Source organism: Akebia trifoliata, chromosome 15 (genome assembly GCF_017979445.1).
Source record: "Akebia trifoliata isolate Shusen 1 chromosome 15, ASM1797944v1, whole genome shotgun sequence".
In the NCBI taxonomy this organism is placed as follows: domain Eukaryota; kingdom Viridiplantae; phylum Streptophyta; class Magnoliopsida; order Ranunculales; family Lardizabalaceae; genus Akebia; species Akebia trifoliata.
This window is the reverse complement of record NC_141389.1, coordinates 8,175,896-8,188,730: the sequence shown is the minus strand read 5'-3', so window position 1 is coordinate 8,188,730 and position 12,835 is coordinate 8,175,896. Positions and strand designations below refer to the sequence as shown.

The 12,835-nt window shown below is 34.3% G+C and overlaps 1 protein-coding gene across 1 annotated transcript; it reads right to left on the bottom strand.

Moving 5' to 3' along the window:
- Positions 1–6,424: 6,424 nt before the first annotated feature.
- LOC147384198 (annexin-like protein RJ4) lies at positions 6,425–10,745 on the bottom strand. Its single transcript, XM_086424883.1, has 6 exons — positions 10,625–10,745; positions 9,679–9,824; positions 9,338–9,556; positions 8,717–8,929; positions 6,727–6,816; positions 6,425–6,631 (listed from the first exon to the last, which is right to left on the bottom strand). Exons 1-6 carry the CDS (start codon positions 10,695–10,697, stop codon positions 6,425–6,427), a joined length of 948 nt encoding a protein of 315 aa, XP_086281009.1. The 5' UTR covers positions 10,698–10,745.
- Between the last annotated feature and the right edge of the window lie 2,090 nt (positions 10,746–12,835).

Sequence of the window (12,835 nt, the reverse complement as noted above, 5' to 3'; positions counted from 1 at the left end):
ATGATTGAGACATCCCCTCTATCAAAAATTGGTGAATATTTGAGATAGCTTTGTGTTTTCAAATTGATGGTGATAGGTTCCCTTTGACCTTGACCTTCTTTCATAAACTTAAACAACAACCTAAATACATTTTCAACCTATAACCAAAATTCAATGATTTTTCTATCTGAAACCAATCATTTTCAAGCTCTTCGACTTATATTGTTAAAAATATATATTAAAAAAATAGTTGTAATAATTAAGAAGAATTATGAAATAATAGTTATAATTATTAAAAATAGGGAAAATTAATAAATTATTTTATAATTATTAAAAAAAAATTAAAAATAATATATATTTTTTATTTGTAAGCATTAATTATAATTTTTTTAATATAGTAATTATAATTATTAAAAATAACAAATAATAGGTATTTTCAAGAATTACAAGTAATAAAATAGAACAAATAATATATGTAATTATCAATATTAGTTATTTTTCAATATTTTTCGTAAGTATTAAGTACACTTTTTAGTAGAATAATTACCATAATTAGGATTTTTTTTTTTTGGGTAAAATATAATAGAGTGGCAAAAGTCCCCTCTCTCACTTTTTATTGGACTTAAAAGTGAATTGATTCCAAATCGAAACTGATTAAAACAAATAATTGAATCATTTAAGAAGAAATTTTTTCTATGATTTTGTTTTAGGACTGCAACTTGGGAGAGCTAACTCGAAACTCAAGCTGGGCTCAATCCGATTGATCAGCGAGCCTAGGTTGGGTTATATGAAAAATGAGTTGTGCCTGGGCTAGGAAATCTCAACCTGAATAGAATTTTGGTTGAGGCTCCGGGCAACCCAAGTCAACCCGAACTCGATGCTATATATTTACTTATAAATATTTTTATTTATTTATTAAAAAATTATTAGTTTTCTCTTCTTAAATATATTTGTAAAATTAAGGAAAAAATTATTACATAAAAATTTATGGATCTAGAGGTTTTGTGCAAATTTATTTACTAATGATTTTATTTTTTATATTATATTTCTTTTTTAAGATATAAAATAAAATTTATGTGTTAATAAAAATGAAATAAACTTCCTCAATGAGCCCAACCTGTCCAACCTGCCCAAAATTATCTAACTTGAGCAAACCATGCTCAACCTGATTTTAGAAGCTCAATCTTGGGTTGAGCTTGGGTTAATGAGTTCTAACCCGATGGTCGGGTTGAGTTGAGCTTGAGTTTTACACTCTAAAGTCTGTAAAAATATGTCAAAAGGAGAAACCAGGCAAATTCCACGAACACTCTAAATTTTTTAAGAAGTCGGGGTGTTTAATCTACATGTTCTGACATTTGAATGAAGATTGATGAAAAGATACACTTTCGTCAATCTGGACAAGCATAGGAGAATCATCTGATGTTGACCATGGTAAGTGTTTCACCATAGTATATAGAGGAGAAAACATCAGCCCAAGCCGTATTAGTGAAAACTCTGTCAAGCCTCACCCTCTACAACTTGGGTAGAACCTGGTTTGACCCTCCAACCCGCCCAGGTTGCAGTCATATTTCGTTCCCACCCCATAAGTTTGAGAATTGAAACTAGAAGCAACAGAAACTAAAACCAATAAAATTGAACAATTTTTATTCCAATTCTTTTAGGAATCCAACTAAAACCAACCCCTTGACATCGCTAGGTTGATGTTAAAATAAGTCCACAAGGAAAATAACTTACCAAGCACCAGATCCAGATCCACACCCGTTTGTGTTTGGGTCTGGGCTGCCCACATTTAAATGCTCCATTTCTCTTAATGTATTATAGAACCTTTAACTCGTGGCTTCTTCCCCTTAGAGACTAAAACATACCCTAATAAACACCAAATGATTCCAATGTCGAAAGATGTGAGCATCTTACGTTTTTATAATGACTACCTCTTAAAGATGCAAACAAGTCTTACATGGTTAGTAGTGAAAAATATATGGTGCCCTATTCAAAGTTTGTACACCTGTCACATATTGGTTAGTTTTAGTATTTGGCTAAATTTATCAAACAAAACAAAAGGGTCGGGCTAAGATATCCTGACCTGATTATGATGTCATATCATGATCCATTTGATGGATTTTGATTCGAGGCATGTTGATAATTTAAGGAAAATGCTGAAGTAACCTAGGACCCACACCACACATTTTTTATTCCTAACAAAAACTTATTTAAATATCTAATTAGGTTAGGTGTCATATTCATAAAGGTGATTATTGTCTTAAAAATGTAGTTAGGTTAGGCGTCATATTCATAAGGTTGATTCTTGGCATGTAGCTAGGAACATTTACTTTAGAGTCGTGATAATATGACTCCTCCCTGTATCCAGTTAGTTTGGAAGCTTTGACCCGGCCGGTTCCAGCACCATTCTGAAAATTCAACCTGGGAATGGATTACCTACTTGGGCCGGTCTGATTCAAATAAACCGAGAAGGGCAGGGGGGTGGGCATTCATCTGTGTGGAGCAAAGGGCACCTTCAAACAAAATTCCAGGGCGACGAGGGAAATTTCATCCAAGTGGATTACTGTTTACGACAGACTCCATACCAAGGTAACACACACACACATACAACACCCGCTTCCCAGAACCATAGATCATTTGCCTTGGGATACACAAGAAATAGGTTTATGAATAAGCGTATCCCAAGGCAAATGATCTACAGGTCTGTGATGGAGGCTTAGGGGCCTATGTCAGAGGGGGCATTAGAAAATCATTACATTTTATTTTATGGATCTACATGTAATATTACACACACAGGAATAACAATTTAAATTTTGATAATATGAAGCAGTTTTTCACTAACGCCCTTTTCTCTCTCCTGTCCATAGTGAAAAAAAAAAAAACCAAACTTTCTTATTTGATTACCTTGTGACATTCAAAACCATGATTCAATGAAATGGAGTTGTAGAGGACAAATTAAATGAACTTTTAAAAAAAAAATTAATAGTTATTTTTCACTATTGAATTTTATTTTTAAATTTGAGTGCTCGCTAATTGTCCATATCAAGTTCGGAATATATATATATATATATATAGGGTCACGTTATTACGACCCCCTTTTGGACCCCCTTTGCGACACACCTTTTTGTCTTATATGGGCAAAAATGTTTGGAATGGGCTGATTTTTTGTGAGGATTATCTCTATGGTGAGGGGATCATCCTGGCAAAAAATCATCCCATTCCAAAACTTCTAGACCGTCCGATTTTGTTGAAAAATTATAGACCGTCCAATTTTTATAAATCAATTTTGATGGGGTTAGAAGTTTTGGAATGGGATGATTTTTTGCCAGGATAATCCCCTCACCATAGAGATCATCCTCACAAAACATCAGCCCATTCCAAACATTTTTGCCCATATAAGACAAAAAGGTGTGTCGCAAAGGGGGTCCAAAAGGGGGTCGTAATAACGTGACCCATATATATATATATATTATGAATTTTTTGAATGAAATCTAGAAGACTATGTTGTTGGATTGTAAATGTGATAATCAATGTGGACCCAATGACCCTTTTTAAGATTTGGAATCTTAAAAAATAAATATGTGGGCAGTGGGTAAAAGAGAAGCTCTTTCTCTGTTGCTGATGTCAAACGTTTGTTGGGCTGTGAGCAAACACGTGCGCCAAAACCACGTCATATTATCAGCACTCTAACATTTTTGTAGAAAATTTACATTAAAGATCCTATACGGGATAGGATACTAGAGAAAATGTTTTGTAGTGCCAAAGTTACTATTGCTTGCTTGCCACTAGTCAATCCTAGGAAAATAATTTCTTGTATTTGTTTTATTTAATTTTGTGATGCAAAAAATTTACAGTTCTTTTTCTTTTTTTTTTTAATTAAGATATGGAAGAAAAAAAAAACTTATATATACAGCATCATCTTCTACAACAATATGTTATGTATTACTACTATTAATGTAGGAAATTTAATTAAATTGTAACAAGTATCATGTTATGGATTATGAGAGTTTGCTTAATTTAGAAATATTAAGTCCTACTGGTTATTAGAGATTGTGAAGATTAATTTATGGTGAATATATAACTTAATTTGGTTTCAAATGCTAAAAAACAAAAACACCCAAGGCAAGTTGATTAGATGGGCAATACAACGTCTCAGGAAGCTGAGGTCTTGAGTTCTAGACCCCCACTACAAAAAAAAATTGCAAAATAGGAACAGCCATTTAAAACGGCATTAAGTCGTTTCTATTTAAAAATGGTATTAAACCGTTTTACCTTTTAAAACCATTTTAATGGTGCTTTAAAAGTACAAATTCCCGTCTCATTTTATTGGAGCGAACCGAACTCTCTCTGTCTCAGTCTCAGTCTCGCTCTCTCCCTCTCTCAGTCGCTCCCTCGATCAACCTCTCGATCTCATCTCTCTTTCTCAGTCTCTACCTTGATCGACCTCTCAATCTCGTTTCTTTTTGTCTCAATCTCTCTATCTCTCTCTCACTCTTAGTTGCTCCCTCGATCGACCTCTCAATCTCATCTCTTTCTCTCAATCGCTCTCTCAGTCTCTCTCTCGATCGACCTCTCAATCTCGTCTCTCTCAATCAACCTTTCTCTCTGTTTCCGAGAAATATTACATCCCTTGGGAGTTGGGGAGCCGTAAATGAAGCAAATGTTGTGCAAAATTTACCGTTGCTTGGTTTGGTATCATAGTATAACAGTTCGGTTGGGATAATTATTAAGCAAGGTTTCAACTCAGTTTATTTGAATAAATTCAAGAAAGTTGCTCAAGTCAAATTATAATTATATAATTTAAGTGCATTGAAGTTTTGGATGTACAAGAAAATACCATTTTTCTTCAGGGATTTCAATTTATTTTAATAATTTTTAAAAAACTTAGGGTTAAATCGTAATTATAAAAACCTAAAAGGATCCTTTGGTTCTGAACGTTGGAAGAAGACAAAATCTACCTTGTGCGGAATTTGTTGGCGTTTTATTAAATAACCCACGAATTACCAGTTTAACCGCATTAAAAAACTATATCCAATTGATCACTGGTTAAATCGGCTTATCCCTCGCTCCCCAATTTATTTTGAAAATATGGTCAATTTTGTAATTATGGCGTGGAGGTATGAGGTTAAGAAGGTAATTCAATTCGTGTGAGGACCAAAACTTGACTTGGGGTCAAAATTAGAAGAAAAGGAAAAAAACTAAATAAGTCTATGTTGAGAAGTGACAAGAGGCTTAATGAAAGGGTATAGAAGGAAAAAAAAATGAGATTTTCTTGAAGAATAAATCATTAAGAGAGGGTTTAAGGGGTCTTTTCCTTAAGCAAATGTTAGGCACACATGTGCTCTAACAACCTCAACCGAATGGATCTTAGGTGAGAGTGTTGGAGTGCAATTTTTAATTGTAATTATGACCTACCCAAGGTTCTGATAAAAAATAGCCTGAGCCATGGGTGACTCATGGCCCTAAGGAAATTTCCTTTAGGTCGTAGGTACCCATTGGCCTACTTTAATTTAAGTTATGAAATTATTTTAAGAGAGTTGGACTCCAATGAAGTTGGACCCACTTGAACAAATTGAAGACTTTGAGTTGGACTTCTTTTGCTGGATTTCGAGAGCATATGGGCTCGGTCTGAACAAATTGGGATGTCTACATTAAGTTTCTTGAAATAATCTGCTGTTCCTATTTTTATTTTTGTTTTCGTTTGACAAACATATGACAATCAGAATTTTCATTGATTCCAATTCTGGATTCTCATACTCAGCAATGTATAATCAATTTGAATACATAATCAATAATCAAATTAGTCAGTAACATTTGGAAACAAGTTGTCTGGTTTTTGCAAAGGAGAGAGGTGTAAGAGAGAAACTAGTAAAAACATTAGAGTTGAAGTTTGTTGATCCATGTATAGGGGTATTTTTGTCAATATAATTTTTGTTACTGTAGCAGATCGATGCATTTGCTATATATTTTTTAAAAACATTTCTCTAATTTCTCATAAACTAAACTTGTGGAATTATTAGCTAAAATTTCCTAATAATAATAATAACAACAATAATAATAAATTGGTAAATAGTTGGAGAGTGATTTCCCCACAATACAATTCGCTCACGACTTGGTACATCTCTCTTTAAAAATTGTCGAGACCAGATTCCAAAATAGGTTTTTAATTTCTTCATGGACGCTTTGTTTATGGTTTACGAGTCTGAAATTGGCTTAAAAATCATCTAGGATTTAAAACAACGAACTGAAGTGCATGTTCACTAACCAATAGCACAAAACAAGAGATTGCAAAACAAAGAAATACTGGAAGTATAAGATGTTTATAAACTTAGAAAGGAAAAAAGCCAAAACTCAAAAAATATAATTGAAGCTAAGCACGTCTTCCCTAAACATCTCCCCACCCAAACTGAAATAGTTTAAAATCGAATATTGAAGAAGAAAGGTTCTAATATCCTTCACTCCCCATTAAGGTAAGGAGGAAGGCCTTGTAGTCTCCTGAAGTGTCCTTGGCTACTGCTTTATCAAGTGATACACTATTTCTCTTGTAATACATCTCCTTGATCTCCTCCAAATCCTTTTCTGCGTGTGTGATTATCACACGTGTAAGGGTATCTTCGTCGGTTCCTGGCTTATTAATCGCATTACGTAACACCTAATATCAAACAACAAAAATCCCAAAACTTTTAGAATACAAGTTGAATTACTAATTTAATTTGTGGTGATTCAAAAAAATATATATATTCTCACCTTCTCAAAGTACTTGGTAGGGTTGGTGATGCATCTAATCATCGTTCGTAATGCAGCTAAGAACTCATCGGTCGGATCACCCAATAAACTCTGAGAAAAATTGCATCATCAGATCAATTAATGGTTGTAAGAGCATTTCTCATAGAAAACTTTGTATTGTACGTGTTGTGTGCAATCTTGAGTTTAGGCCTACTTACCAAGAATTTAGAAAATGAATCATGATAATCTTACTACCCGACCCGTGGCAAACTCAATCGACTACCCTGACGTCGCAAGTTCGGGAACCGTAAATCTGCACTCCTCAGGACGTGTTTTCTGAGGAGCACAGATCTACGATTCCCGAACTTGTCACGTTAGGTAGTCAATTGAGTTAGTCACGTGTGGTAGTCAGATTATCACAACTTTCAGTAAAAATTTGAGATAATCCTTGGGTTCTCAAATTGATGAGGTACGGTGATCATGATTTTCAGTAAGAGATAAATCGAAAATGACCGAAACACCTCATTCTCAATATCTAGCAAAATGTCCTATGAATTGTCTCATAAAAATCTCATTATCTTCAATCTCCTCAAAAATTATATCTTGCATGGCCAGGTTTGAATGTTGAAAGAGAGAAAATCTTGAGATTGAAAACAAACTCATGAACATCATAGTTTTAAAACTCTTCTGAGTGGACACCAAACTCAGCCAAGGCAACTCAACTCGATTAGATTTTGAGGTGACTCAGTCTCAATACTTGATGGAATCAACTCACCAAGTCAGGTCAACATTTTGACCAATAAGCCATGCAGCTATAATTGATATTTTCGTAGAGAATTTTTTATATTATTATTTAAAATGATGCTTAGAGATTAAAGACAGTTGGTGTTTGTGTGGGAAAATCTAAGGATTTCTACATTGTACTTTTATGAGACTTAACGCGTGTTGGATGTATTGGTAAGGTCTCTTTCCAAAACAGGACAAGACTTGAGTTCTAGTCTCCTCATTGACTACTCAGTCTTGTTTGGTATTTGTGGTCTATGGTTGTTGCATGTGACTCTCCTTTGCAAGTCAGGCGAGGCCTACGAGTCCAGACACCCTTTCATAAATAAATAAATAAAAGCAAAAAAGAGTACTTTGATGATGAGGTTATTTCAGTCATTTACAATAATATCATATATAAGATCACAGACTGAAGGTATGGTTTTAGTTTTAAGATACATGGGGTTATCTAAAAATATTCAACAAATCTACAAATTACCCTCACACCTTTCTATTTTTTACTTACATATCCATAGCATCTAGTTATTGTTAGTCGTGCTAGAGTACCATTAAAACAGACATTGATTCTCACATTGCTGATGTGGAGGTTCACACATAATCATAGATGCTTCTCACTCGTTTCTCGATAAAAGCATCTATGGTTACATATGTATATCCATGTCAATAATGTGAGAATTGATGTCAAATTTAGTTTTATTTCAGCATTTTTCTTATTATTATCTAAAAATATTCCGCAAATCTCTAAATTACCCTCGCACCTTTCTATTTTTTTGAATCATGATAACTGACTATTACTCGTATCTAAATGAAAAAGCATCTATAATTACATACATACATCCACGTCAGCAATGTGAGAATTGATGTCCATTTTAATGTTATTTCAGCATTTTTGGTATTGTTATCTAAAAATATTTCAACAAATCTCTAAATTACCCTTGCACCTTTCTTTTTTCTTTTTTTGAATTGTGATAATCTGACTCCTACTCGTGGCACACTCAATCGACTCTCCTAACATGACAAGTTTGTGAACCATAGATCTCTACGCCTTGGGATACTAGGTCCCATCAAGATACACATTTTTATGGGGAAGTGCAGTTTTGTATCCCGAGACGTATAGATCTGTGGTTCCTGAACTTGTCACGTCAGGAGAGTTGATTGAGTGTGCCACATGAGGTAATCAGATTATCACGACTCTATTTTTTAGCACTTACTACATATCCATCTATACCTTGGTGATAGAAGTGCCGTGATCATCTCTGTAATGGTTGAAAGTTGCTTTGAGCTGTGTTTTGCTTCTTGTACTCAGGATTCTAATAACCTCTTCATGGTTAAAGGTGTTCCCTTGGATTGCATCATTAAGAATATTTGCTTCTGACTTTGCTAGCCTCGGGTTCATCTCATCCCCATCATACCTATAGGTGCTCACTAGACCAACCAAAATCTACAACACAAACCATAACCACAACAAGATTATAAGGTTGCATTTAGCGTGACTTCTCATCCTCTCAAAAGCACTTTCAGAGTCAAAGCTGCCCACAACTTTTATTCGACTTATGATGCAAATTGGATCGAATTTAAAATTTATTTTTTTCTTGGGTTTCAACTGATTTTCAAAGTATTCAAGAAAAAAAAATTATGTTACTAATTGAAATGTCCACAACTGTTTTCAACATATGCCCCAAAGACTGTGGAAGTGCTACTATACTCGGAGAAAGTGCTTTTATAAACATTGTCACCAAATAATTAATGTAGAAGAGAGTTTATAAAAGCACTTCTGTTGAAAGCAGAACTGCCCCAAATGAGGCATTAGTGACTTTACCAAGAAGAATCAACTTGTCGAAGAACTTACCTTACGTAGATCACCCGATGTATGGGATGCGACATCTTCTTCCAACGAATGCTTGTAACGCCACTGATAAGCTCTTTTCACTGCCAAAAGCTCATCTGAAGATAGGACACATGTGATCTCAATAATCACTCGGTAGTCGGGGATCAACTTCTTCAATTCCACATTAACTAAAACAGCATCTCGATCAGTAGGATCCAACATCCACCGATATACCGCTTTCTACGTACATGAAAAATACAATTTCTGGAATTATTTAAATAAATTGATGATGATGATGATATTTTTTTGTACCCAAAAATGAGATAATTATGAGGTTTAAGGGTCAAAATTTTAAAATAAACCTCGAAATCCCCAGAAAGTTCGGATTCAAGTCGCTTGATGAGATCTTCTTGATAAAGTTCTTCATAAGCTAGCTTGATAAGCTTCCTCTGAGCTGCATTTCTATGCCCTAATACCGAAATTAGAGCTTTCTCATCTGTCCCCCAACCTAACAAAATTAATGAAAGTTAGATTTTATTAAAATTTTCTCTTGTTGATGATTCTTTGAATCAACCTTAAAGTTATTTGATGATTTGCTCCTAATTATATAAACCATTATAAATTCACTATAGATGAAGTATAAAATATTTTTTTCCCAATTCTCTAGATCAACATAAACTAGATCGATTCAACTCAAAATCTTATTGATTCTAGTAGTTGACTCGACGAAGTTTCTATTCTACTTATCAAATATAATACATTCGTCAAAGAGCAGGGATATTAGGTTCACCAAGGGATGGACCACATATCCATATTGTCAGTGAGTCACCAAAAATGTCACGTGGCATAAAATGGGGTGCCACCTTACCTCGGTTAGGAACAAGACACCGTTCTAGATCCCTACTCTTAGTCAAAATCATTTGTAGTCCTTGGGATTCACATGACACTATCCTGAGCATTATTATCCCGAGGTACAATCAACAATAGGTGTCTTCTCAACATTTCTTGATCTTTTATCCGTCGTTTCATATTCCTAGTGAATTTGATTTATATTGCAAGAAGAAATGTAATGGAACTATGTTCGATTGTAACCCCTTTTATGATTTTAATGAAGGGTGGGTGCCCAAATCCCCTGAACTTGTCGATTAAAAAAGAAAATAGTTATTAATTACCCTTTTCTAAAAAAATAAAAAATAAAAATAAGATCAATCACATGTTCATCATCATCCATCGAAAAATATTTATAATCATAAATAAATAAAAAGAATTAAATAAAATAAATATTAAAAAACAAAATAAAGTAATAACCTTGAACAGCTTTCCTAAGTTTCTCAGCATCTTCAAGAGCCGAGGGGGACTCGTGAACTTTGAGTGTAGCCATTGTTGATTTTCTCTTAGGTTTTGTGAGAGAAAGAGAGAAACTTGTTCCTCACAAGGTGAAGATGAAGATGAAGATGACTCTTGTGTTTGATCTCTTTTTATAGTTCAACATTAGTACCTAACGACTAACGTTACCTATATCGAATGCAACGTTCTTACAATAATATTCCCTTTTTTAACGTATCTCTCATCTCATCTCATTTAACAAGAACATATTCATAAACCATTGTACGGCTGTTGGATTTATCAATTGAGAATCCCCATGGACATCAATGGGTAATGGCAAGGATGACGAACTCCATTATCACTTAGGGAGGATGCTAGCAAGAACATATTAAAATCTTCTTATCCCCACGGTTTTGTTTGTTCAATGAAGATTAATGTGTTATTTAAGTTTCTAGATAGGCCTTGATGTCATGTAGGGCCTACCAATGGACCAAATCAAACGTGAAATCCAATCGATTCTAATTAACTTTGGATACTTAGCACTTGAAAATCTATAAGATTGGTTATGAATCAAATATGTGATCTGATAAAAATAAAAAAAATAAAAAAAATTGTAGAAATTGTGTAAGTTACATGATATATTTTTTTTTTCAAATATAGGAAACTTATTTATAATTTGTAAATCAAATTGGATTTGATCCAATTTTTATCGAACGGATTTGGATTTTGACATTGATAAAAAAAAAAAAAACCCATCAAACTAAGGTCTAATCTTTTTTTTTTTTTTTTCTTTATTTTAGATGATTAGCAAACATGAGCGCACGACCTCAAAGTTGCTTTTCAATGTGTCAAACCAAAAGAACTACAATCTAAGGCTCAAAAGAGGGAGGGGTGCAACACGATGACTTCCTGTCAAGTTTTAGATGAATTGAACTTTGTGGTTTGTGAGAAAAGATCATGGAGATGAAAGTAGAAGAGATGAACTAAAAAATACTTTCATGAATTGAAATTGGATTATTTGAATTACAGAGTACTTGAACTATATTTATACAAGGCAAGATGAGAAATAACAGACTAACTAACTCATAACAGAAACATAACAGACTAACTAAGTCATAACAGAAAAATAACTGTAATAATTAACTCTTCTTCTCCTCTTCTAGTTTAACACGTGTAGCTTTAGATTGTAATTCCATTTGTTCAATCCGTGAGGCTATATTCCAACACCCCCCCTCAAGATGAACATGTATATTTAGGATGTTCATCTTGCGGAGAGTGTGATGAAATGGAAGAGAGCCTAGAGGCTTTGTTAAAATATCTGCTAATTGCAATCTTGAAGGGACATAGAAGAGCTTGATGATATTTTGTTGCAGCTTCTCTCGAATAAGATGACAGTCTATCTGTATGTGCTTTGTTCTCTCGTGTTGGACTGGATTAGTTGCAATAGATAATGCTGATTTACTGTCTGTATAAACCAAAGTTGGCAGGTGGTGGTTGATACTTAGGTCCTGTAGTGCATAAAGGAGCCATTGAATCTCACAAGCGGTTGAAGCAAGGGCCCGATATTCTGCTTCTGCAGAAGATCTGCTGATGGTAGCTTGTTTTTTACTCTTCCATGAAATTAATGAATCACCCAAGAAGATGGCAAAGCCTGTTACACTCCTTCGAGTGTCAATACACCCTGCCCAATCACTGTCTGAGAAAGCCTTGAGCTGCAATTTTGATGAAGCTGGGAAGAATAAGCCTTGTCCAGGGGTCGCCTTTAGATACCTGAGAACTCGAATGGCGGCTTGGTAATGACTAACAGCTGGTTTGGCTAAAAATTGACTGAGAACTTGGACAGAATAGGCAAGGTCAGGTCGAGTTAGTGTTAAGTATAACAACCTCCCAACTAATCTTCTATAGGCTGAAGGATCTTCATATAAAGCAGAATCTGAAGCAGTGAGCTTTAAATTCGATTCCATTGGAAAAGCTGCAGGTTTTGCACCAAGAATTCCAGCTTGTTCAAGTATGTCTAGAACATACTTCCTTTGACAAATTGATATGCCAGTTTTAGATCTTGCTACCTCCAATCCGAGAAAATATTTGAGTTCCCCCAAATCTTTAATTGTAAACTTATCATGTAGAAAAGTTTTGAGCAGTTGAATTTCAAGCAAGCTGTCACTGGCTAAAAGAATATCATCTACATAGACT

Coding starts and splice junctions, on each gene's coding strand:
- LOC147384198 (XM_086424883.1), bottom strand. CDS start 10,697: ATGGCTACACTCAAAGTTCACGAGTCCCCCTCGGCTCTTGAAGATGCT. Junction 9,825..10,624: donor ACTTAGGAAAGCTGTTCAAG/GTTATTACTTTA, acceptor TAATTTTGTTAG/GTTGGGGGACAGATGAGAAA. Junction 6,632..6,726: donor CTACCAAGTACTTTGAGAAG/GTGAGAATATAT, acceptor GTTTGATATTAG/GTGTTACGTAATGCGATTAA.